Source organism: Haliaeetus albicilla, chromosome 10, assembly GCF_947461875.1.
Source record: "Haliaeetus albicilla chromosome 10, bHalAlb1.1, whole genome shotgun sequence".
In the NCBI taxonomy this organism is placed as follows: Eukaryota; Metazoa; Chordata; class Aves; order Accipitriformes; family Accipitridae; genus Haliaeetus; species Haliaeetus albicilla.
Genome location: NC_091492.1, coordinates 7,049,654 through 7,077,152, shown reverse-complemented (window position 1 = coordinate 7,077,152; position 27,499 = coordinate 7,049,654). Strand labels below are relative to the sequence as shown.

At 36.4% G+C, this 27,499-nt stretch overlaps 1 protein-coding gene across 8 annotated transcripts in view; it reads left to right on the top strand.

Moving 5' to 3' along the window:
• WWOX (WW domain containing oxidoreductase) overlaps window positions 1–27,499 on the top strand; it is a 536,552-nt gene that overhangs the window by 156,617 nt on the left and 352,436 nt on the right. Inside the window, exon 9 of one of the 8 annotated variants that reach the window (XM_069793397.1) lies at window positions 21,537–21,602. The exons of 6 other annotated variants lie outside the window; for them this stretch is intronic. In XM_069793397.1, the coding sequence (XP_069649498.1) occupies window positions 21,537–21,587 (51 nt within the window). In that variant the 3' untranslated portion in view covers window positions 21,588–21,602. Of the gene's footprint in view, window positions 1–12,234; window positions 12,298–21,536; window positions 21,603–27,499 lie in introns of those variants that run through there. One more of the 8 variants, XM_069793398.1, reaches the window with a different exon arrangement.

The window sequence follows — 27,499 nt, the reverse complement described above, 5'->3', positions numbered from 1 at the left end:
TGAAAGCCACCGAATTTTTGTTCTGTTTGATAACAGGAGATGTTATTTTGATGATGCCTATGGTGTTGCAAATCTGGTTTGCACTGTTATGTTTCTCACAAACCTCTTAAGTCCAAGTTAGCCAAAAGCAACCATTTTCAGGAAGAAGTTATCTTTGCATGAATTGCTTGATAATTTGAGAAGGAAGTTATGGTATACATTGCCAAGGAGTTCAGTGTTACCTATTTCAATCAAAAAGCAATACTGAAAAATAAGGAAGCACATCTCATATGTGTGGTTCTTTCCTAGATTAACATAGAACCGTAGAGAAATGAATTATCTTGAGATTTCTATGGCATTTCCTGGTGGCAGCTGGAGAATTCCCATGTGTGAATGTGGTCAAAGCTGACAATTGGAGGGGAGACAATCAAGAGACGAGACTGTGGGAGCATTAATCCAAATTTGTTTATGTGTAAGTCACAAGCCTAACTGGGATCTCAGCCTCATGTTCCAGGCTCTGTGCATATAAGTAAAGAAAAGTTTCTGATGCAAAATGCGTCAAATCTGTTTGAAGGGAAACTGCTAAAATCTCCTGTGCGGCAGATGAAACTTGGATCATGTCAAACAGCATAGCAAGAAGACAGTATAACGATAACTTGTATCCTCATGTAATTAGAGCACATGCTTCACCAAATAGTTGTCATGTGCTCAGATGGGTGATACTGTTTTTGCAAAATAAGAACGTTTTCAGTTGGAGGAGCCCTTGAACTCCTGTGAACTTGACACCCTGTGGGACGTCATCTGGAGCCTCTGTTCAATATACAGGCACAATTCGTCTGGAAAAAGAGATATTGGGCTTTTAAATGAACAGCAAGAGGATTTAAAACAGTAAGCCAAACTTTCTAATTTCCTAATATTGACACTTGTGTCCCTCACAATCTTATTATAGTATTATTCTCTGCTGATCTACCATTTCATCAAAAAGTCTACAATGGAACTAAAAATCTAAGCCTTTTAGCCCATAGATCATTGCACTTGGTAAATGGCTTATTGTAGATTAGATAATGTGGTTCATAGCACATCCAAATCAATAAAAGGCTAGTCTGAACGTAGTAAAGTGCTCTCAGTCTGATTCTTTTTATTAAGTATATCTGACATGAGCAAAGTGAAAATTTTAGTCTTTTTGCTTAACTTGATATAAGAAAAAGACATTGCTTAAATTTCCACATGGTTATTTTCTTTCTTAGAGAAGATCTGTCCCATAGAATTTAGTTTTATTTGAATCAAAATGAAATATACTGCATGAAAAATGGTAAAATTCTTGTATCGGCAAAATTCAGAGCCCAGTGGTTTGGTGTTCCCATTCATATCCCACTCTAGAAATGAACGACTAAGATGTCACATTTTTCAGATATTCAGTGGTCTCTGTGAAATAAATACTTCTAGACCTGTTCTCTTACAAAAATCATCAGCAAAAATTGGGAACTTCAGCAACAAATGGAGGTGGAGAACGCTTGCATTTGGGAGAACTGTGAAAGAAATATTTTGAAGACAGAGTGGATGATTAGATACCAACAAAGTAGTGGCATTTTAATCTAGGTCAGTAAAGACCAAGGATTCACCTTTAATCCTACAAACACTAGATGTTTAAATTAAAAGCTGATCTGTGAAATAAGAGAAACTAAGGCAATAATAGCGCTTAATTTGTTATCAGGTTTCTAGGTTAACTGTGCGTAGCAGGGGAAGGGGAAGGTTGCTTCTCTGGCACATATGGCTTTCATCTGTCCCTCACATCTGGAGAGGTATCTTTGCAAGCATGAGGCAAGAACAGTGCTATTGTAGAGAAATGGTTGTACAGCATGTTACTATGTCTGCTCAGCCCAGCTTTCACTATACTGTCCGTGTTATGTTTTCTCTCATTTTGAAATTCTCTGACACATGGAAAGAGTCAATCGGCAGATTGTTACAGTAATCCGGGTCTGAAAGGGAGGATATGGTTCTCCTTTCTGTTCTACCTTGTGGATGATCCCGTGTTCCTGAAGGTGTGCAAATACTAGAAGGATACACTTATACGTAGGCTTATATGTGCGTCAAGGGTGAACAGGTATGGAGAGAGTTTTTACCCCTTCTAGGTGGGATTATACTAGATGCCTGGAAGAAATTGCTGGCACAATGGGAACTAATGGCTGCCTCTTATCTTTAGACTTTCCATACACTTTCATTCATTGCAATTTTGTATTTTCCTGTTTACATCGATGGCCCATGCTGCTGAGGAAAGGATAAACAGAAGTTAAGAAAAGTTAAAATGCCAAGCTGCTGAACCTGGTCAAGAGCTTGTCACAATTCGCAGCTTTGCTAAAAAGGGTTTTTAAAAGCTGTATTAAAGATCTAGTGACTAACTTGGAATTTCTTGCAAAAAGAAAGTCAGATTAACTGTAATTGGCTGTAGAGAGATGCTCTTAACTTACCATTCTTTGACCATGTTATTGACCAGTGTGTGTTCACCCATGTTGTTAATAATTTATCCTTTGAAAAATCTATGTGCATTATAGTCTTTGATCTCAAAATTTCAAAGCTGAAGATGCTATTTTCTTTTTCCTTTTACATTTTTTTCTTTCATTTGAAAGAAATTTTAAAAGAGAACAGAATGAAAAATAATTTTAAAACTTTTTTCTGTTTATTTTGGTGGGAGAACTTCCAGATGACACCCATCCTTGATAATGAGAAGTGTACATTAATACAGTAGGAATATATATGAATAAAAAAATCAAGGCAAGCTTACTGTACTTCGCAGATGAAAAATATTTGAAAACAAGACTTAATGCATCTAGTAGATTAAAACAGAAATTAAAGACTTTAGAGTAAGAAGAGATCAAAGGCTGTCTTTTCATTGTTCTTTTTATTGTTTATTGACTTCAAAAAGACTTTTTAGTTTAAGCTGACTTTAATGTCTCTTGAATGCTCTTTTGTAAAGTGACTTTGAAAACTCACGGATAATGTCTTCATTAAGTGGGGAAAAATCTTGGTAAAAATATAACTGTAACTTTGCTTTCATTATAATAGAAAGAGATAACACTTTGCTTAATTAAGGTCTGTTTTCCCTCTGTTCTGAATTTTACGACCATTTTTTTCATTGAAATTAGTGCTGATAAAAGCTTGAAGTAGACATTGCTAAACTGAAACTCTTAGTTTTCCAGAGAAGTACAGTAATATGAGTGCTCTGTCTATATTTGTTAATCAGTTTAATCAGGATGTTGTCTTGTGTATACTAGCTATTTTTAGGAAACAAAAGAAAAATCAAAACCCAAAAGCATATTCAAGTTGTATTAATTCTAAAATAAAGCATACACTTTTTGCATTGTTGGGAATGTTCATTTAGAGACTTTCTGCTGTCATTCTCTTCCCAAACATCTGTGTTTTTCTTGCCAATCCCTGATGACTTGATGTCTTTGGATTATATTAGTACCTATATTAATAATGACAATAAAGATCATAAATGTGTGGAGGTAAATTGATAGATTGGGAAAGCTCTGCTGAATAATTAAGACAAGGTCCTTGGCACAGATTTCTCTGGGGAGTAGTGTGTAGTTTCCCCAACATTTTGAGGTTTAAAAATGCACTCGAGGAATAGGACTACCTTGACCTTCCCCCTCCCAATAGTACATCTTTAGCACATGGTTCTGTGAGACCCAGTTCATGTAACTTTTAAACAGAAAGGATAATTTTCCTTGGATTCATGAAGTGTATTCCATCTTTTCTCAGAAGCTCTATGTATGACAAGCTAAATGATTCCCAACAGTAGAAACATATTCTATAATACAGATGATTTAATTGCCTTCTTTTGGTTAATTTCTTGCCAGTATTGATTGAGATACATCCTCATTTTTGGTTAGCTCCTCATTTTTCTGCAATTATGGTATCATATATATTAGTTTTAGCAATTTCTGACATGGGTTTATGGTGGACATCAATTGTTTGTTACTCTGGGTGGCAGATAATAGGTGTGGTGGTAATTCTATGATACAAGCCCTTCCCATTCTGTGTATTTCTGCCAGGGCGGCATGTGCAAATATCGGGCACTCTGTTTGGCTCTTACTGAGGATCAAAAGATTCTGCCTTGCAGTCTGCAGAAGTTGTTTGCAAGACCTTTTTATGTATTTTAAAAACATCAACAACTCCTTTTAATGTGATAGCTGAGTTCCAGGGTTTTTTCATGAGAAATGTATATTGCATGTTTTCTTTAACTGCCTAACCCTGCTTCAGCTTTAAAGGAGATTGTCTGTCTTCAAAAGGAAAACCAGCGCTACACTTGTTTCTCCTTGCTTTCGTTCATGGCTAGGGATAGAGCAGCAAAGCTATTCTAGGCTAGATTTATTTTTACTGTCTTTCACTATGATACACATATTAGGAATCTTATGTCCAGTGCAAAAATGAGACACTGAAAAGGATGTCTTCTTTAATGCTAGATGAATCAAAAGGCCACCCTATGTATTAATTTTGAGACTGATGCTAATGTTATTCATTTGTGGGTTCGTTTGTAGTTTTCAATTACTTCATTTTAGTGTGGGTAACTACATTTTGGATTTGGCGATTCAGTATACAACAGTTCCATTTTGTAGACTATCTTACTAGTTTTCATATTTATAGATGCAAAAAATTTTTTGCAATATAAATATTTTTATGGCACGAATGGTTAACTATTTTTACAAGTGTAACCTTTGTGGGTGGTTTAGAGGCTCAATTACCCACTGAAATGGAGGAAATAAATGTCCTTGAGGATTTGCATTTGGATCATATGACATTGTGGGTCTCAGCTCATTGTTAATAATTCTTACATCTGTGCAGCGTACAACAGCAAATGAGGCTGTGCAGCCTTTGAACATGTAATACAGTATCACTACTGGTACTCTTGTAGAAACATCTAAGTTCTTTTTTAGAAGATGACAGGAGAGTAAGCCAGGACAAAGAAAGCAACAAATTAGCTGGTAAAATTGATATAATGTGTAATCCTACTTATTAGATTGAGTAGTTAATGTGAAGACTATTGAAATTTTCATGTTTATTATGCATATGGCTGATGCTGTTTGGGTTGCATCGGACATTTGCACTATGGGCATGTAAGGGTCTAAAAACCACAAAACCAGAAAGAAGCCAAAACTACAAGGAGAGAGAAAGAAACAATGAAGCAAAATGATGAAAGTTCGAATGTGGCCAAATTCCAAGCTTTTTACTGTAATTATTTTTGCCTTTATGTTGTATTAGGAAGTAACATGGGGTGGTCCTACAATGTGAGAAATGTGGTTGCTCTGCATTTTGTAGATTTGAGTCTACTTGCGCTAGAAAACAACGGGCAACCAGGGTACAGAGAGCTTAATCCCTTGAAATTAGATAACCTACTTCTGCGCTCAGTGTTTATGAGCAAAAGGTGCCAAACTTTGTTCCCTTTTCAGTGCTATGAATCTTGACACGCATGAGAGCAGAGTTTGGCTCAAGGGTTTGTTTGCGTATTTGAATGCTTCAGTTATATTATTAACCAACCCAAACTTGGTTTCCTGCCTTTTACATACCGAAAGGCCACTGTGGTAGTAATGTAAAAAGTGAATTAAAAGGAGGATGCAAAACACCTTCCTAAGAAGGTGAGATCAGCAAAATTAGAACATTTCTAGAATTATGTAATGGTTACGTATGTCAGATGATAAATACCTCATAGCAATGATTCCCAGACTTCTTTGTGGATATAATGCCCTGATTATGAGCCTCAATTCTATGATTTGTTTTCCAGCAGTCACACAAGCCCACTTTGGAAACTGGTGCAATAGGTAGAATATTCTATTTAACAAATTCAGCATTTGGCTGAGAACTATTTGAAAAAGAGATATTACCGCCTGTATTCCCTTCTCCAAAACCACCTGAGCTGTCTTGTTATGAGATCTAAGTCCTTGTTACCTACTATGTGTAGCAACTAGGGGACATGAGGGGACCTCTTAAGAGGAGAAGGGTCAGCAAATCACAGAGAGTTCAGGCAGCATAGCTTTCTTCTGGGACTGAAGCAAGACCGAGAGCACGCTGATAAAGTCCTGTTCATAGCCTGGCTATGCTCAGACTCTGAAGTTGCTTTCTGTCTGAGCGAAACAATATATTCATGAAAGCTGGCAGTACTGGCCTGTTGGTTTTTTTAGACAAACTCTATCCTAAAATGAACAGTGCTGTCATCAAGTGAACACTGAAGACATGTCTGTAAAAGAACAGCTTTTTTTTTGTTTGCCTCGTTTGGACACCTTGTAGCACTTCCACACACTCCTTTTTGCTCAGTTGATTCCCTCTTTCTACAGCATTCTCTTCCAAATGACATAGTTGTACACAAATAAAGTACTAAATTGTTAGAAGCCACCTGCCTTTTCCCTAATACACAGCCAAACAATTCGCATCACCTCAGAGTTTTCCCTACATTCCCTGCTTACAGTAAATGTCCTTTCCATTTAACTTTTGGACTTCTAATGGTGTTTGTGTAGCTTTTTTTGAAGATAGAAGTTAACATCACGTTAGAGAGGATTTGCAAGACTACAACATCTTTCTTTAGGAAAGAGATGGTAGCCAGCCGCCACTCAGCTGATGCTGGTATGCCATGGGAGTGTACTGCGGAGGCAAAGCTGGCTTCCTGCTCCTGGTACCGCACCTTCTCAATTTTATGGTGTAACTGCTGCAAATCCTAAGTCAGCAAGTGAGCTAAAATTTTCCCTAGTCATGTGTGCCATGCATGACAGTGCACATAGCTGCCTTCACAGCCTGTTCTCCCTGGGGATATACATTTTAATGCTGCATCCGTTTACATCGCAGTTGTATTAATTGCATTTAATGTAGTTTTGAGCTAAGGTAGCACAGCCTTATTTCAGAGAATAGAGTGTGTGTGTGTCGCAGTGAGGCTTGAGTACAATTGATCTATGACTTGGATATAAGAGATTCTTAAAGGAGTTTGCTGGTTTATGTAGAAGACGAATGTCAGTGGCCATTAGGAAACACCAGTTTTTATTACCTATCAATCTCATGGAAAACCTATGGCAGCAAAATCTCCTGTAATAGTTATCTAATCTGTTAAATTAGAGATTAATGACATGAAAAGATTACAGAGGAGGAAAATACACTTTTCAAAGCAGACAGTATCAGAAGAACAATACAGACTTCGAAAGCATATACAACAGCAGTCTGAAGACAACAAAAGGATAAATCAGTGCACACAATTGTTGTCTTAATCCATTTTTTGCTTTCAGTATGCTTATGGGTTTTAAACTGCAAAAATCTATGTGGATATATGGGTTAGTAAATTACTGGAGCAATGGAGCATATAAGACTAATTCCAAAATAGAAAAAAAAAAAAAAAAATAGAAGACACCATTTAGAATATCACACATTCATTTTTAGAATGTCTTAGAATTTAATACAATTGAAGTTTAATTTTGCTTAACTACATCTTTATTTTCAGATTTTTAGAGTTCAAAAGTGGATACTTCTTCAAATACATTAGGAAGACCAAAAATTAGAAGAAAAAACTTGTACATTATACGTAGCTGTGACTGGTATTTATGACAGCTGTGTTTGGAAACTATGAATCTTTACACAGGATAAAACCCCCATATCTTAAATATTTTGAAAGGAAAAAAAAATGGGGACAATATGTCTTCTATCAGTTCATTTCTAAGCATCTAATTTTCAGTGTGTTCTGTGTTCTTATTTTTCCTTGCAGCTACTATATGCAGTGGGATATAAAACAGAAGGAAATTTCAAAAAACAAGTTGCATTTATCTATACATAAAAAAGAAAACACTATTGAGGTGACCGTGTGTGTCAGTACATCACTTTATTTCCACACCACCTGCTGCAATTAAAAATGAAATCACCAAGCAGCAAGTACAGTAACTTCATCAACCAGCTGATATTATAATTAATGACTATAGAGTCTCTATTATTGTGTACTTCCAAGGCATCAAGTGGAAAGCTGTCGTAGTGCTTTAAATAATGAAAAAGTTTCAGGCCTTGATAAATGGCTCAGTTGGATGCAGTTTAGAAAGTTGAGAGCATATGCTTCTGTCATTAGAAACTAAGGACCCTCGTTACCCTTGCTATAACTCTTCAGATTCATCTGAAACTCTTTGATCCCCTCGTGTACTTACACTGTGTTTAAAATGCAAAAGTGTAGAAAAATATGGTGCGCACGAGAAATTCAGTTGGTAGGAAGGAAGATTAAAATAAAGCTACTGTTCATTAACGTCTTTGTTTCAAACTTATTGAAAAAGATAGCATTAGTCTGTATCCACATTTCTTTTGAAATGAGAGTAAGCAAACATTTTTCTTTGATTCCTTTGAGATTTTTCTTTTAAGAAACAATTGAAATCCAATAAAGAAATGCGCTTCAGAGAATGCTTATGAGGATATTTAACTGACTTAATAGAGTAATGACAGCAAGGGTGTATCTGTTCTTGCAGTCTGTACTTCAACTCCATGGTATTCTGCAATGACGGATGCAGAATGGGTGTAACGAATAAAGTACTGAAGCAGAAATTTGGGGTATTATTGATGAGGCAGTTTTAAACAATATAAACTTTAAATAGGCAAGCTATTGGTAAATTCAATTCCTGAACAGTATAGTTTTGTTGTTAAATATCATCATTTTAACTGAAAACTATTAGTTACTTTTCAGCTACTATTTATTTTTCTTCTTACTGTGAAACTTTCCTATAATGTATTTGCCTCTGAGGATATTTCATAGCTGAAATGCTTTGCTTGGCAGAGCATGTTACAGATAGAGAAAATTTTGTCTAATCCCTGACTCTCATGGTTGTCATTTTGCTTTGTTTCATGTGTAGAAGCTATATGCCAGAACCATTTTTCAAACCTTTTATAAAGGAATTATGTTTCTTCTGAAGTATTGAATTAAGATAACGAAACATATCTGTGAATATATATATATGAATGTATAACTAGCAACAGAAACAAAGATTTCTTCCTCCCTATCATCCCTGTTCACACATGTGAGATCATGAGTGCTGTATTTCCCTCTCTATTTCATTATTTAGAATCTGTTATTTAGAATCTACATTTCCTGAGCATCCAAAGGCACTAAAGCACTGTGCCTAGGCATTACATGCAAGCATATAACAGAAGAATATTTTAGTCCAAGAATTTCTCAGTGGCTAAAAAGTATGTTCAACAACCTGGTGCTAAATTAAGGAGTGAAATGGAAAAACCTACGAACGGATGGAAACAGATGTGAAAAGTCTACTTGTGCAAGGGAGGAGTCTTGCACTTACCCTCTGTTGTATGGAGACCATCATGGTGCAGTAACTACAGCAACAGCCTGTGCTGTAAGTGAATCCCTTGGATTCTGTGTATTTGATAGCTCTCACCCCTTTGGGGTTTTTTGTTGAGCAAAAAGGACAGTCAAGTGACCGCTTTATAATGTTCACCTCAGAATATTTACAAACTCTGTGCAATTGGTTAGACAGATGCAAATTAAGTGCTGATGCAATGGGTCCATCGCCATTCATTTCAAAGGCGTACTTGCTTGCATGAGATGTGAATTTGTGATAAGTGCTGAATATTAACTAGGATATTTGGACTTTAATATAATGATCTTATATCACCACAGCATCTTGGAAAATTAGATTAAACCTGAAGGACACAGGACCTGATCCATCTTTAAATTCATGATGTGTGAAAGTTGCACTTCAGACAAGTGTTAGGCTAATTGCTTCCCTAGCTGGTGACTTTAATAAGTTATAAACAGAAATATTTATCTCGGTGTGCTAAGTGGCTAGTAGGCTGAGAAGAAGGATAGCAAAGACATTCATAGATGTAGGTTTTTGCATATATTCAAAATATTGTCAGATTGTGCTATTAGTTGCCTAGGTTTTTCACACATTTCAGGACTTTTATGCCCTTGCTAGTAATTAAATTAGTTATTTACCCATTGTACACAGTCTTGAATTACTGTATGATTAGCTTGGGCACTTAAAAGTATAAGAACACTTGAAAGCAAAATCCAAGCATAGATATTCCATAGCACGTCTTACAATCTAAATATTGCTCTTAGTCTAATCGAAGCAGCAAGAGTAGTCACAGCAGTTGATGGACTATTTTTCAAATTGATTTCAAAAATGTATTTAAGGGGATGATCTTCTACTCTAGATTACCTATTGATTTTTAATATGAAAAGCTCATTATATAAGCAGTAACTGCATATAAAAACCTAGCAAACCTTTGCATAAATCCTTTAATTGAATTTCCAGAGCCTGTGGTTCTACTTTTTTTTTAATTAAATCTATTTCTTTTTTTAAGTGTTACTGTGTAATTTGCATGCTGTGAAGTGGCCCTGTCCCAGATAAAGTGCCATTGATCCTTATTAAACCTCACCTCTGGGCTTGCTCAAAACTAACTGGAAAAATTAAAGTGTTCATGCTGCAATGCACTTATTGCTTGTGTGATAGGATTATGGAAAAAAAGAATAACATTAATTTCCAAGAGAGAATTTATAATGCAAGATTTTATTTTTTTTCAGTTTGATAATTAATAGCAAAATCATATCCTAAATATAAATTGTATTTCAGTCTGCAAACTGCAGTAGTAATTAGGAAAGATAATGTATACCTGATATAAACCCATGATGTTTTATATGGACACTCCTTTGGTATATTAATTTTTTTTAAGTGTTCAAAACGATTATGGATTCAGCCCAACAGCTTAAATAGAGATTTGAGGAAAAAAAATAAAATCTGGAACCTATGCAGTACCTTATATTAATAGCTGCTTCCATTTTATTTCTTGAGTTTAAAATGTGAAAAACGATAGCCTGCAAATATTCATGCTAACAATTTTTATATTAGAATTATCATGAGAAAGAAAAGTATATAAGTTGCAATACTATTTTCTATTTTTTTAAAATACCTAACATTTTTTATTTGAAAAGCAATAAAATCTCCTGAAGAAATATTCATAATCAATAAGAATACAAAGTATGGAATACATTAACAGAGTTATAAAAATGTTTGTAGTATGACTCAAAATGAAAAATACAGCAAGTTATGTATAGTTTAAAATGTAATCAATTTTGAGGTTGTGTATGAGGATATAAATGATAAACAGAAGTAGTAGCATTTTTAGTAAAGGCTGTTGCAAAAAAATACTGTATTTATGGTCTATTCCATTCTTTTTATAGATCATTAATGTAGAAAACAAATACAGTGTATCCATTTTCTTAGACAGTTTAAAATTCCATTAAATGATATTTTTAAATGGAAATTTTGAGCTCATTTTATATGCTGCTTTCTATAAACACATGCTGTACTGAAAGTGAGCGTAAACTGGGTTTCCAGCAGAAGCCAATACCTTAGAAGTTATACGCAGGAGTGTTCCAGATTTGGAGGGGAAGCTAGGGGGTTTTTCCACTTTCAGCAAAGCGAACTGCTAAATCTGTTATGTTTAAGAAAGTGGTGAATTGCATGTTGTATTGCCTGTGATATATTATGTACAACTAGGTTGGAATTGTCAATTGCATCACAACCTCATTCCACAATGAAAGTATTTGTTTCAGAACGTCTCATCTACAGAGTAATTAGTGCAACTTGATTTTTGCACTTTGCTTAGTTAATACAGAACCAGTTTAAATACTACTTTCTCACTGATCTGAACCTAACCAAATTGTGTTTAACTGTATTGGCTGCTTAAATGTATTATGTATTTGCTTTAAAGCTCCTTTATTGCTTTTACGTAAGCACTAATTGTTTCAGAATCAGCCTATCAGTTTCGTTTCATATACCCACTGAGATGGTAACAATAACATGGAATGAGCTGTATTTTACTCTTTTTTCAGTACCTCATTTGTGCGTTTGACAACACTGTCCTTGTTTCCCCTGCTAAGTCAGTTGGTTAAGCCTTGAACTTTTATTGTGCTCCATACAGGAGTTACCTTATGGCCACTGGAGCTCTTAGCTACTACTAGGGCCAGTCTGGACCCATGGATCATTTTTCTTTCGTTCAGCATGTAACATTATACAGTATTCAGCAACGTTTCTTAAAAACAAAACAACAAAAGAAAAAAGTCTAAAACTCTAAAATTCCTGAATCTGTGCAATTTGTGATATTGCATAGGTTTTTATGATGAAATAAAAGATAAAAATATAAATTGTAAGTATAATTCTATGAAATGTATAGAAAAAACCCATAAGCAAGATGTGTTGTTACTTGGGAAATTGTTCCTTCTAGGTGTCTGAGAAGAAACCCCATCTATACAAGCATTTTTGTATCAAATGAAGACCTGGATGATTCTCTGGCTATTTTGCAGTACTGTTACCATTCCCGTACAAGAAATTTTATCATAGGACAGCAAAGAAAGGAGATGAAGAGCATAGATTGTGGATCAAGGGAACGGATTGTGTTGTTTTGTGCCTTCCAGAGGTAGACTCATGGCTTTGAATCTTTGAGTTTGAATATGTATAACACCATGCTTCTCATCTGTGGCACAGCGTTCCTGGGCTTGCACCGGTGGCTGAAAATGCCCAGGAATATCCTTCTTCACAGAGGCAGCCGAGTGGTTCTTAAAAAAATATCCTAACTGCCTGCTTAAAAGGAAAAACAGACAACAAATGGGCTCCTGTGGCATAAAATTTTCCCAGAAAGACTTCCTGATCTCATTCTTTTTAGAAAACACTTTTTTACTGGCCTTTCTACAATGATATGCAGTGTTCCTGAATGAACTTGATTTTTCTAGGAAAAAGAGAAGGTGGACAGAACTATGGGAGGAAGTGAATTGGTCCTCTTGCAGCAATATGGAAGTAGCTCAGAAAAGCTATGCTGACCTGCAGCCTTTTAATAAATGAGCATGAAGCTGAGTTGATATCCGTTAGTTTACTCATGAGCGAACAGCACTCGGCTGAATAAGGGTAGCTGGAAAGATCCATTCAGCAGCAAGGGAGTGCAATCGCAGCTGCAGCAGACCTGCTTCTTTCTTCTGCAGTGCTGTGAATTTTGCACTAAAAGGTGGTCATCGTGCGTAGTTCTAGACAGCAGTCTGCTTGCTTCTCTGCTAGAGCAATATTGTCTTCCGCTTTGGGAAATGAATGTTTCAGTTCTCTCCATCAACAGGCAAACACGTGGCCAACGCAAAGTATTTGCTCCAAATTTTCACGTTGGTTTGTAAGATTAACGTGAATGACTTGTTCATCATTATTTGTGTTCCTCCTCTATGTGGTCCAGCAGTTTTCTTCTGGATTTTTTTCTCTCAACAGTTGTTACAAGTACCATATTGCTCCTTGAAACTTGTTCCTGTTTTACCTTACGTACATCAGAAGCGTTCTGAAATTATGCTTTAGCAAAAAGGTCTTAAAATTCTTTCCCGGTTGTTTGTCAGTGGGTTTGCTGGAGTTTCCTCATGGTCTTTAGTGGAGGAAGTAAGTGACAGTGATCAGTGAAGGTGGACAGTAAGATTTATAATGTATTTGTGCTAGCTGATTGCCAACAGAACTGGCCTTTCCCAGAGGTGCTGTACGCATACTTGGAAAATCAATAGGGATTAGCCTATGACCCCCTTCACATACTTATACTGTGGTCTGCATTGCTTACCAATATTTCATCTGTTTCACTTAAATGCTGTTACTTACTCAATAATGTGTGGCTGTTCTTGCAAGCTACTAATTAATTTTTAAAATGCAGTATCACTTGAAACGGAGATAAAGCACACCTTTAGCATCAGAGTGAGTGGAGGGCAGTAGCTTACTTAGTGAATTTGCACTTGGTACCCATAATTAAAAATCCTGCTTTGAAAGATTAAAGTTATACATTCAGATTAAAAAAAGTACTAAATCAAGTACAGAGACCTTTTCATGGTGGTTGCCAACAAGCTAAATTGCGGGGTTTAACTAGGTACCTACAGGACTGTGTGTGCCATTTGCTGGCCCAATTTGACTTTTCAGTACGGATGTTTATGCTTAGAACATGCATCTAAGGAACTTATTTTTGGTGATGTTTAGATAAATGTCTGTCTCTTATTATGTATTACACAAATTTCTTTTGTACTAGGATTAACAATTTCTGAAATGTATTATAAGAGAATAAGGTTTTCATTTTGGTTTGCTGTTTGTTTAATTTTTGCCTTGGTTTGCTGTTTTTTGGGTTTTGCTTTGTTTTGTTTTGGTTTTTTTTTAATTTTGCCTTAAAAATACTTGGTTTAAAGTTCTTTCTTTTTTTTGCCTCTTGTAAATTCTAGGGGAAAAATATTTTATGTTTATAAATAAATGTATTTCATTGATATTGAGTCTAGGGCATAGTCTTGACAGTGTGTTCACATGTTACATAACCCAGGTTGCATTTTAAATAGTAAGAACTTGAAAAACTAAACAGAAGTATCAGGTATTTGACTAGTTAAAAAAAAAAAAAATATAAAAGTAGTTTATCATACAGTGTAAAATTCTTATTTCAATTTCTAGTTTACCATACAGTTTGCCAAAATCCAAAGATAATGGCCTAAAGCAATTATTTTTGATGAGCTTGTTCTACCAATGGAGGGATTTTAAAAATTCACGGTTTCTTATGCAAGTGTACCTATTCCCTGGAGTTACTTATAGTTTCTTATTGATCTAGTAGCTGGTATTTGAATTGGTCGATGTACTCTGTAACTTGTTTAAGATACCCTACCTGAACTATTAGTTTAAATAATATATTCATAAATTGATTAATCATTACAGTAAGAGTTATTAGCTGCATTTTTATCTGTGCACTATCCACAAATGACTCCTGGTATAATAATCATGCATATATAAACATAGATTCAGGTTTAAATTGCAGTACGCCCTATAATAATTATGCTGCTAGTAATAGTATGTTTCTGCAAGAAGGAATCAACCTTTTTCTGTGTGGGCAGCAAAACTCGGTGTGTTTATTTAATGTGGATAAAGTAATTGTAAATATTGATGTGCTTATAAGCCATGTTATGGGAGAGAGGAAAGGAGGAAGGAAAAGATGCGGCTTTTGTTGGCAGAGGCGTGTAGCTCTTAAGGTTTGATGTGTGTTTGGGTGTGACCAGGTACCGAGCGAGCCGAAGAAAGGGTGCGGGAAGCTTTTAGGGCACACGGGTGCGTGGGTGATGGGTGGGAGCGTACTGTGCAGCCTGTCTGCGACTGCAGGTGCGACTGGGTAGTTGGACAGACCGTGGAAGCTGTGGCGAAAATTACGGTGCGGATCTCACAGCTTGCTTCTCCTTCTTAGAAGAGGACTATGGGAAGGAGCCGGAGGAACTACCTAACCAATAGATATTTGTAAAACATTACACTTAAAGGGATGTAGCTGCCTATTCCTCTTAGACATTGCAGAAGAGTTTGACTTACATGCCTTCATTTGATAACATCTTGCTTTGGAAAGCTCTGTGTTGCTTTCAATATACACATAGCGTATAGAATTACCGTAACTGGGGGGTGGTTGTGGTGGTTAAATTTGGAGCTTCAAATTATTATGAGTAAGGAGTAAAGGGTTTGTATGTTATTTTATAATATATATTTTAATGTGTATAATAGGGACGTGCTCCAAAAATTGAAAGAGCAACCACCGTAATTTTCGTAACAAAGAGCCTAGTCTGGCTCACACAGGAGTCGGTATGAATCTTTCTGTCTACCACAGTGCGCACAGACTGCATTCAAAAATTTTTATTAGAAAAAGAAACTCTTCAAAAAAGGTTTGTGCATGCAGAGGGAACTAGAAAAACCTATTTAATCAAAAGTGTCAGAACTCACTTTCTTAGTGGCTCTCAGGTTTACTTTGCTAAATGATGCAGAGTCCCAACAGCTTTAAACAACTTTCAGTTTCATTTAATCCTAAATTCTATGAACAAATGTGAACACAGAATACATATACATGCAATCTTACCATTACGCACATATTATCAAATTAATGGCCTCTTTTAGTTAATAATCTGAGTGTAGCATGGAAAATCACACACCTCACATTTCAGCTTCTTTCCTGCATAAACTATTGTCATGAGCCTTGGACTCTTGCATTTTGCAAACGAATAACTAGAGGAGCTTTTTCATATTTTAGTTTGAAAGCCATTTTGTTTCACCACATGCTTTTTCTGCTTCATAAATTCTACTTTAAAACATTCAACAACCTGCTAAATTAATATATACTGTGTTCTTTCTTTAATGGGTAGGGGAACTTGTCTCACAGCAGTGCATTTGTTCAGCTCTGTTTTGAAAAAGTGCTGCCTGCCGTGTGAAGGACATCTGCTCACAAATGAATGATTGTGCTTTTGATTCGGAGCAGCACCTCCACTTTAAATGCTGGCTGCAGATGAAAGGAACAGATTGCTGTGGTACCGCTTTTGTGAGGATTCCTCTACCCAGCATGTGGCTTCATACATTATTGAGAGCAAATCCACTTTATGCTACCACTCCTCACTGCACTTATTTTGCCAACCTTATTCAGAATGTCAGCAAGGATCACTTTTCTACAAAGGAATAAAAGGCCAGTTAGGAAGATTAAGCAGATAAATTATTTACAGTGTTTAATTATCATTGTACAGGTTTATTAAACTTCATGGTTACCTGGAAACCTAAGCAGGTGCTGGAAAAAAGTCTAATAAAGTTAAATAAAAAATGTTTTGTGTAAAATGAAATCCTTTTATGTGTGCCATGTTAATATAAATGTCCAGGGTTTTTTGGCTGAGTGCCAAGCTTGACTTGCATTTAATGTTGTGATTATTATTTTTTTCATAATCCATTCCTCCTAGCTCAAGGCTTATTATGATAGGAGATCCCACAGAATTCTCTGCTGGGTTGAGCAGCAGCCTGTTATGCTACTAAGTGTCCTAGACGATAAACAGATGTACAAGGTATGCTTGGTAAATCTCAAAAGATTCCCTTTTTCTGGGATTAAGGACAGCTGAATTTTGTAGCAAAAAAACCTACTGTAGCACCAAAATATGTTTTAGAATTTTCTTTAACGTTTACACTGAATAAATAATTTACTATGTTTCTTCTTCACATAAATTGACCTAATTGGTGTTTATTTAATCATAGAAGTGAAGACTTTAATTTTTGTTCATTTTCATTTTTTTTTATTTAGCAGTAGAAGTGTTGTCCTCTAGGAACAGCTTCCACATCTCTGTACGCTATTCACTAATATAAACTAATGAGCTCCATTAAAGATCTGCCCACATAGTTGCAAAGAACCACCTATTAATCTGTCATCTTTGAATACTCTGAGAAAATTAAGACCACCAAGCAACCATGAATTTGAAAATGAAAAAGGCAGTACCAAACCTATTATATTCTGAGGATGAGTGCCAAATAGGTAGGAAGTGACTGGTGTTACTAAAAAGAAGCAGACAAATCCCACTGATTTAGTTCGGTAAAATAACCCAGAAGCATATCAGGGTAAGTATGGGCTGAAATCCTGGCTCTTTTAAGGTCAAGGGAGTTCTATTACTGACATGGGAGGATACCAGATATACATCTTTTTGAAACCGCAGTTCGATTAAGATCTCAATTATTGCCAAAATAATTTTGCCAAAACCTGTGCATTTTAATACAAGACCCTTTTGGTTTCCCATTCTACTGTTTACATTTTGGATTATGATACAAAGAATTCTTAGGCTATTTATGGAGCAGGTCTTTTATCCTCCTGTGTTGTTATAGTTTTCTTGGTATGTAGTTACTTGTTTTAACAGGAAACTGGTGACCAAGTAAATGCACAGAGTTGCACTCCATAGCGATAGCAACTTGGATTAATTCTAGGTGGGTTACTTTCTGTGCAAACTAGAAAAGACTGTTCAAATTAACCTGGTAGAATAATTCTGGGTTTAATCCACAGTGTGAGAAATTAATTGTAAAAATTAATATCCATGATTCTCGTTCTTTTGATTAAATCTGATTTATGCCAGAATAGTAAATTTCTCATACCTGAGTTTAACTCTAGGAATCAGGATTGTGTTGAGAGTATTCACATCTGCTTGTCTGAAACCCACTCTAAGGGATATTTTCTATTATTGCTTAACACATGCAAAATATAGCATCGCATTAAAAAAATCTGAGTTTTAATTCTTTTTTTCTTTTGAGGCTTTATTTTTATAAAATAAATATCCATAGCTATCAGAAGAATATTGATCTTTGATCACTTTTTGTAAATTGTCCTCTTGTTTGGAAGATGAAGGAAGGGAAGAGGCAGACTGGGGGCAGATTTCAGTGTATCTTTTGGGGGTTGTATGAGTTCTTGGTGTGTATGAGGCATACACACTTTTCATATGTATGACTGATTTCACTATGGCCAGCTCGGAAGGGGGAAGCACATCAACTTAACTAGTGGAGTTGAACTAGCTGTTCCTTTACAGCTGCTCAAGATATCTTACACATAATTAGTAAGCTAGCTGCTAACAGGGGTGGCATACTATTGTTGAGAATAAAGAGTTTGTAATACTTGGGGCTATAGTTAGTTGGTACTAATTTTTGTATTCCACTGGGTAAGCTTTGACAAAGACCTGTCGTTTCCCAAATAAGCCATTCTTTCAAGAGAACATCTGTTGAAAGAGGCAATTTAAAATCTCCTTAAAATCCAGGGCATAATTAACACTATAGGGATACAAATATTAGTTTTCTAGAAGCTATTTCTATTTCACTTTGTCTCGATGTTTAGTAACCTTTTCAAGATTTTTTTTCTTTTTTATCACCATTTTGCAGTTAGTATACAATTCTACAATCAAAATAAGCATCTGAACTAAACCAATAAAAATACGAACTATAGCCCGTTGATGTTAACTGAAAAAGAGAGAAAGTCCTGCAGCAGGGTGGCATGGTTGTCTTCAGCTACAATAGGTTAAAGATGTAGGACAGCTGTCTTTGTGGAAAGCTCTTTGTATCTCAATATTGAACCATTATGCTACACCATTATCTTTTTAAGCATTGTTTTATGTTAAAGCTATTAAAAATTAATTGAAAAAATCAGAAGTTTCTACAAAGCAAATTGGAGTAAACAGAGTGATGTCTGCCATCTAAAAAAATCTGAAGAAAAAACCTGATTATAAGTCTTGGATTTAATCACCTGCTGTAGCAGCAGATAACTCTCAATAGCTTAGTGTAAACACTTTAGCAGTTTTCCTGGTAGCAGGAAAAAACAGTCACCTGCCTATTTATTTGCCTACAAGATGGAAAAAAGTGTGTGAAATTCAGCCCTCACTGAAGTCAATAAAATACTGTATTAGGCTTTGAGTCATTATCCTTAATTTTGGCTTTTAGCTACCTCTATCCCTTCCATGATTTTATGAAATATGGTAATATCTTTGCAGCAGAAAAAAAGACTTCTTACTAATGCTCTTGCTAAATAAAAATGGCAAAAGTACTGCTGGATTACAACAAGAAAATGTTATATCCACAGTTTGGGTCTGAACATGTTTAAGAATATGGAATATGAATCATGAGTCATTTATGCCTATTTTAACATATTTCTGTATGTCAGCCTGTTTTTACTAAGTCTTCTTTTGGGACCTCACTGTCTTTACTGATTATTAAAATTTAACTTTTTCTTACATTATTTGAAAATATCTGACCGCATGGCTCAAGCAAACCAATGCCTCTTAGGATACAGCAATGAAAATAGTGTAGTCTCAAATCTTGTATATTTAATTGAAATGGCTACTGTACAGAGAAGTAGTATTCCCACGCTGGAATTCCAGTTATTCATTACCTTATTTCTTTCTGGAAAATTGCAAATTTATTCTTTATAGAGCTCAGGCATAAAAGCTGTCTGTTGCACTAATGTGGAAAATGTTTTCCTATTACACCGTCTCCATGCAAATAACAAATTAATGCAGCTTGTAGAGGAATCTAATCACTGTAATTCAACATTCAGGGGAGCAAAAAATGATCGTGCTTGTCTTCACTCTTCCAAGAATGACACCAGATTTTAGTTTTTTAATGCATGGCCTATTTAGCTCATTAGTTTTAATATACAGGTTTAAAAGTCTTTCCTTGAGCAATATCTTCAAAACAAGATGTTAAGCTCCCCAAGTCTGTAGTCTCGTATCAAGATGTGGTTATGGCCTTGCAGTTTTCCTGCTATTTTATGCCCAGTTTTGTCTTTATGCATCAATCTTCTATTGTATGTCGTCTTTAAGAGATTTAATTTATGCAGTGGGTCGTTACAGCTTTCATTTGCCCATACAGAGGGACCCTGGGGATAAGAATGCATTCAAATCAACTGCCCCCCCCCCCCCCCCCCCCCCCTTTCTGGTGATTAGAAGTCTTAACTATGCTGCTGAACACCCTAATTTAAAAAAATGTGTTAGTTTACTAAACTTCTCTTTCTTACCAAGGTCAGAAAATCAGCTGCTTCTCAAGAGGTCTTAAATTACTGTCAAGCTTACCTGCGTTGAAATTAACTTCTACTCCTTTTACACCGTCAAAATGTTTTTAGAAATATCTTCAGTTGCTCTCTCCGACTGCATTCATTCTTTGGCCTTTTTGTTGCTCTTGAGCCTACTAAAGACTCCTTGCTTGTTTTTTGCAATGTTTTGTGTAACCTGTCTCTTTTTTCACGCCGCTGTCCATTTATGCACTTGTCTTAGATTCCAAAATGATGTACGGTTAAAAAAATTATAGTGATCTGTTAACTCTGAGAGCAGTGCAATTGCCCTCCCATGGTGTTTTGTATTAGTTTTACCTGTTCTACCTTGGAACCCATTAAAAAATGTAAAATATAAAAGCAAAGAAAAAAAAGGCTTTTTCACTGAAGGACCTAGTGCAACAAGATCCAACAATTTAATTGAATGTTTTTTTTAATGGTTTTTATCAAGAAGGGGAAAATGGTTTGAAATTCAGATTTTTTTTCAAATCTGGATCTTTTTCAAATCCTGCCTTGAATTAAAAAAAAATGAAGTCTCATGCTTCCTCACCTTCTCCCACATCAAATCCATTCCCATTTCTTGGTCAGAAAGAAATCTTCCTCCACAGGTCAGACTGTTGCCTTGTCCAGCACACCGACACTCGTTACACCTGACAAAAGAAATGCACAATTGGACTTAAATGAAAGGTACTTCTGCTGGGCGATTTCTTGACTTTTCTTTATCCCCAATGGCCTGTTGCCTGCGCCCTTTAGATACTGCCTGTTCAGCAAAGGAGGAGGACGTTCAGTCATTCTTGTCAGTTTGTCTTTTCTGAGATAAGAACCTGGGCTCATCTGACCTACCCCTACTCTGTGGCTATGTGACAAATGGAGTAAAATCAGTCTGTGAGATCAGTGAGATACTTTTCCTTTGCTGATGAATGGCTTTGTACGTTGTTTGTATGCACGCTGGGTGGCATGAGTATTTAGTTATTCATTTTGTCTTTGAAAGTTAGGCTGTTTTTTAATGTTCTTTCTAAGCTATTTCTGTGCTTTCATTTGAAATATGTTGTCTCTTGAGTTTCTGCACTAGTTCAATGGACATCTTGAAGAGACACTTGTGCTGTACATCATTTCTACTTGCTATGCTTTCTACGCCTTGTTTGGTGGGGAGCTGGTAAAAGGATCCTTTACTGTTCTTTCAGATGCCGTGTGTCGCTGGAGGACTAGGAGGGAGGAACTGCCTGTTCCTTTGACTGACTTAAGTAGGTGAAACCAAGAGAGAAATGGTGTTAATAAAGTATTTTCATTGTCCACCCTTTTCTGTGTGGCAAACAGTTGTTTTGGCCAGGCTAATTCTGTCCCTCTGTTTTTCTAAAATACTGTGATCTTTATAGATCCCTCTCATTGGGAGCCCTTTTTCTTCTGCCGCGTTGTTTCAGGGGTGGGGGTGTGCGCGCGCGTGCCTTTGTCAAAACTCCCTCAGATCCAAAAGCCTATGCAGGATCAACACATCTGTACATGATCCAGCCGGGTGGAAACCACGCAAGACATTGGGACTGATCAGGGAGTAAGTTAACAAGAGGAGTAGTTTAGTAGCAAAGGGGGCGTGATCTTGTTAACAGGACTAACTCTTAGTGGGGCTGTGGATGCATGGCTTCTCCTATGCTGTAATAATAATTTGAAAAAGCTGACTCCTAAAATCTAGAAAGTAATGGTTCTTTGGAAATGCTAAGTGAAATCATGATGTACATTTTTTCCTAATATATATCTTCCCCTCAGTGTTGTGTTTGCTTCTTTCACTGAAGGAAAAAACAAATGCAAAACCTAAAAGACAAACTCACTTGAAATTCATCAAGTTAAATGTTAAAACTTGATTAGTTGTTGGATTTTTTCCAATCTTGTCTTCTCTATATTTGGTGACAGATACACTAAGAAATCTATGACAATGAGGTGGAATTTGGGCATATATCAAAGCAAACACCAAAAATGCCTCTTTTTTTTCTTTTTGTAGAAACTCAGGTTGCACAGTTAACCACATAGTTAGAAGATTTTAACTCTGTGTAAGTTTTTAACAGCTCATTGGCTGATAAATGAAAAGGAATTCAGAGCTGAGTGGAATACAGACAAGCAGAAAAACTGCTCACAGTTGCTAGTTTCTTAAGCGGAGATTATATTGTCAGATTTTATGGAATACTCAAAAATGATGCTATGTTCACATGTAAACCCTCATCTGCTGAGTCTCTCTCCTTTTATATTTGCAACAGACAGTGCAGCCTTGGCAAGGATTTGTCCAAAACAAACTGCTAATTAAGATTTTTAGTCTGCTAACGAGATGAAGTTTAATAGGTTCTTCGGGCAAAAAGCATAGGTTCTGTCCTAATGCATTATATTTCTGAACTTGCAATTTATTCAGTAATTAACTTTTCTTGATGACAATGAAAATGCATAGCCTTGCATGCAAAATTCATTTTAGTCTTTACTGAATGTACAAAATGTGTGCGAGTACATTGTACAAGATACTGGATGAGTAAAATTCTCAAAAACTTGAGGGAACATAGTATTTGAAGCTGTTCCATTATCAACTCTATCAAGTTATATAGCTGATGTGCTTTATGACAGAGCAGTTTATTAACCTGAATATTTTGTGGAAGGAAAGCCAGAAAGAGCAGAAGTGTTGTCAGTAAGTTTCTCGTTGGTGTTCCCTAAGTTTTTTTCACAGACACATAAACCCAGCATTTTTTCCTTCTTACAATATTTCATAGAATTTGCGATGCTTCTGCAATTTCTCTTCTTTATCCAGAGGAGCTATTTATCCCAGCTCTGTTGCATTTAGTTTCTTTTGGGCCTAAACCGCTGAAGTTTCTACTGGGTTACTCAGCAGGGGAAGCTGACCCACAGCTAGGAAATGGCGTTCCTTGAGTCACCAGATTTTCCCAGTACAGAAGACTATGTATTAGCAATGCACTCTGTATTCAATCTAATACATGTACGTATATTCTCATTATATGTCAGCTTAATGTATGCCTGAAGTACCTGAAATAAACTGTCTCAAACAAGACAGTTTTTTCAACATGGCACCCTAAAATGAGCGTAAACTTAAATCCTTCTTCCCTCATGTAGGAGTGTGAAGTTATTAAAACCAGAATCGCTAAATGATTTGTAACATGTATTTCAATATCCAGAGGTTCATTTAAGTTTCAGTGCTGATCTATGAAAAATAGAGTTTATTAGTAATAAAAGCATTCACACCTTACATCTTCAAAGCACAGCACAAATATTAACTTGGTTTCGTTATGTAATATGTATGGGTGTGTAAAATGATGTATGGGTGAATTATCTATCACACACCAATTTTTAAAGGTGTTTGAGCTTTTTATGCTTCAGGGAGTGGCTTAAACAACATATTGTTCTTGGCTACTGATAACTGCAGTCACTTCCAAATGGGAATACATCGCTCTGTGTGGGGAACTCTGTCTAAAAGCTTGACTCAGATAACTTTAATAGCAGTAGTGCCCCATTTCAGGAAATTCCTGATGTGACATTAGATTCCATATTGCTGGCATATTTTTGCTAAAATAAAACTAATTGAAAGAATATGTTATCCAAACCATGTTCACATTTGAAATCTATTAGTTCAGTTATTGAAGGGGTGTGTATCCCAAGGGCGTTAAAAATCATCCCGAGAATCTTTGTTTATTCTTTGTGGGTCAAGCTAATGCTTCATTTAAGAAACTGCGGGATACCCACAACAAGGATCTGATGGATAGTCATATTCACGGTCTGGTTTTAAGCCATTAGGCCAGTTTATGCTGGTATGTTATTGGCAGAAAAATACTTAATAAAAGTTAACTTCGTACAGCTTTTCTTGCACGTATCTGATTTTCAGAATTCACCTAAAAACCCCTGGATTCAGGATGGGCACCATGTATTTAAAATAAAGCAATTCACATATTGATTATTTTTCTGTATATAACTTCTCTGCAGGGAGTTGGCAGCCAACTTTGGCTGTAGTTCGTATGTTTATTATCAGGTTATATGAATGAAGTAAATATTTCAGTCTTTATATCAACTGCCAGGAGTGGAATAAAACCTGACCTCCGCATGACATGCTTTCCTATGTTCAGTAATAAAAACTAAATTGGTTTTGTGAGAATGCATCTAGAAGTAGGCAGCTCCCCCCCTCCCCATTACACGCATGCATGCATCCTATGGATAACATGCCCTAATGCGGCTCTGTGCGTGGATATTATTCGGCGTCCACTGGGTGTTCGTGACCAGAGTGGACATGTTTAAGGCCAGTGGGAATTCCGCCCCGAGCGGGGCGGCGCTTCAGGGCTGCTTATCCCGCCGGGGCCAGGGGCCATGAGGGGGTGGCTCGGTTCGGTTCGGCTCGGTTCGGCGGCCGCTGCCAGCCTGTGGGGCCAGGACGGGCTGGGGACCCTGGCAGGACGCCCCAGGCAAAGCATGGAAGGGGTCCTTTGCTTTGTTTTTTTTTTTTACTTACTAAGCAACCAACCAAGCCAGCCTGCTCAGTAGATATAGCTGAAAGCAGTAAGCAGGATCTTTAACTGGAATGTTTTGCTTAATGGATATCGCACGTGGATGATAACAGAGGCCGCCCGTGAGGTGGTAGATGGAATTATGCATAGGTAGTGCTTTGTTGAAAATACTTTAAGATTTGAGGCAATTGCATCCTCTCAGGTTTTTAAGGAAAACCTTGCATTGACTTCAATACCTACAGCAATGTAACAGACTAGATCTTTCACAGTAAAAACCGAACCCAAACAAATCTGGCTTGCGGGGGAAAAAAAAAGAAAAAAAGTGCTTCATGTGGCACCTTTAAAATGAGATTCTCAAAGATCTCTATTTAGAATTGTCAAACTACTCGTTGATGCAGGCAGTGGTACTGTGCCAAGGTACAGGGATTCACATACTGTGCGTGGGATGTACCCAGATTTCTGACTGCTGCCTTTGCTGCTCACTGCAAACTTCTCCCTCTCTCACGCTGGAGATTGTACTAGAGTTAAGAAAAGTGATACATGCTTAGCTTTGATAGCAGTACTTGTCTCGTTAGGCAGAATGTTTTAAAACCATCTGAGAACTCTGGAAAATTACTAATATTGTGAGAGACTGCCTTTCTCACTACCATTTGTAAAAGTAAATGTTTTGATCAATACTTATGTAGAATTTAATTTTTGTTTATTTTTCAATATTTTGTTTTATACTCAACGGCAAAGAACGTAACTGAGTTTTAATGTTGCAAGAAACATCTGTAGTGAAACCTAATTCTTGTGTTTTTATTGTCTGGTGGAGCACCACCAGCTTTTATGCAGTGATATAGGTGTCACTCTGCGTTTCAAGTTAATCTATTTCAGTTAGACCCTGAGTTTCATATATGAACAATGGACACAAATAGAGAGTACTACTTTGGTTGAATAAATGGTGTCTGGGAGACTAACGTGTCCTGCGGTTCTGTTCTTTAATTTGTAAAATTTCCTCATATTACAAGCCTTCATTTTTCAGCTTTGTGCATTTTGTGTTGGGGTTCCAGCATAACCAATAATCCAGACCCCGTGATATCCCCTATAAATCAGCTTGTTTGCTGCTGACATCTTCTACCTGACAGCTTTGGAAATACCGAACCACACCTGAATAAAGCATCCTACTGTTTTTAATTACTGAATCTTTTTCAGCTGTTACAGTCTTCTACATTTGCTACACACTTCCTCTCATCTTGTATTAGGGCGTAACATTGTGGGATAATGTTTTATTTTCTTTCTTCTTCCCTGTATTTTTAGTATTTACCCTCTTGTTGCAACTACAGGCTACTTTTATAAGTTTCAAATTTGTAATCAGTCTGGAGTGACCTTGTCTTCTTTTCCTTCTCTCTCATCTCCCCTAACCATGTATAGGAAACCACCCTCGTATTGGCGTGGTAACCTCTCTAAATGTCCCTTTTATAAATCTTTCATTCACCTAAACGCTTCATAGTGAGGAAAACTGGCTTGCAAGCAACCTTGCTCTCACTGTGCTCAATAAGACACTGCATGTATGCAGATTGCTTGTGAATATCTGTACTAAAAAAGCTCCAAATCATATATTGCAGAACTTGCAAATCACTGGTTAATCTCCAGTTTAGATCCTTAATTGCTGAGATGTGTAGCCCTTATAAATTGTGCAGAGAAATCTTGAGGAGTAGAAATTGAAACAGATGTAAAGACATTCCCTGATTCTGTAGCCTGTCACTGATCTAATTTGAATCCAATTGCTAACAGGGACTCCTTCAGAAATTTATAAATGTTAGATAAGAACACCAGCAAATTAAATCAGAAAGGGAAGAAATTATACGTTGCTTATCTTCTTGAAGGATATGGGATCTTGTACAAGTTCATTACAAAAGTGAATCTTCCGTCAAAGAGATGTTTATTTTAATCCAGAAAAGTTTCTTCAGTAGAGGTGTCCACGATTTGGAGCAAAACCACTCCAAAGTGATTATGCCACCTTATTGCTTAGATATCCTCATATATTTCTTGTTATTCTAGTTGAGTACTACATTCAGACAGAGGTTGCCAATAAAGTTTATTGTAGGAGCTAAGTGTCAATATCTGTAGTACCCCCCGCCTAGGGTGCTTGTAATTAAAATGCCACAGATAGTCTGGGAGAAGCATGAAAATTTGATGGCAAATTGATTTCAGGTTCATCTTGAAATTTGTCCTCAGCTGGACTCAATACTGCTGGCAGACATTGGATGGCTTTTGTCAAAAGGGTTTGCTAGGATGAGACAGAGATGCCTTGATCTGAATATTAAATACAGTGCACTGCTTATGACAGTTTGCTTACTGCTAGCATGTTCCTTTTTTATGTACATTTTATTATGTGGGGCATGTTTAGGGTGGCATCACTCTATTTTACTTAAGGAAATGTGTTGCTTACAAATATTTTGGCACACTAAAGAACAGACTTACAACATTAGCTTCAAACCTAAACACACAGCTTCCAAACATTTGAATTCTGTAGATATTCCCAAGATTAAGCTGAGCTGCACAAAGAAAAGGAGTCTGATAAGGTAATAGGTAAAATTTGTGTCAGTGATGGTGTTGGAGGAGGGAAATCCCATGTAAAGTAATCTTTATTAAAAAGAAAGAACTTTTTTTTTTTCCCTCAA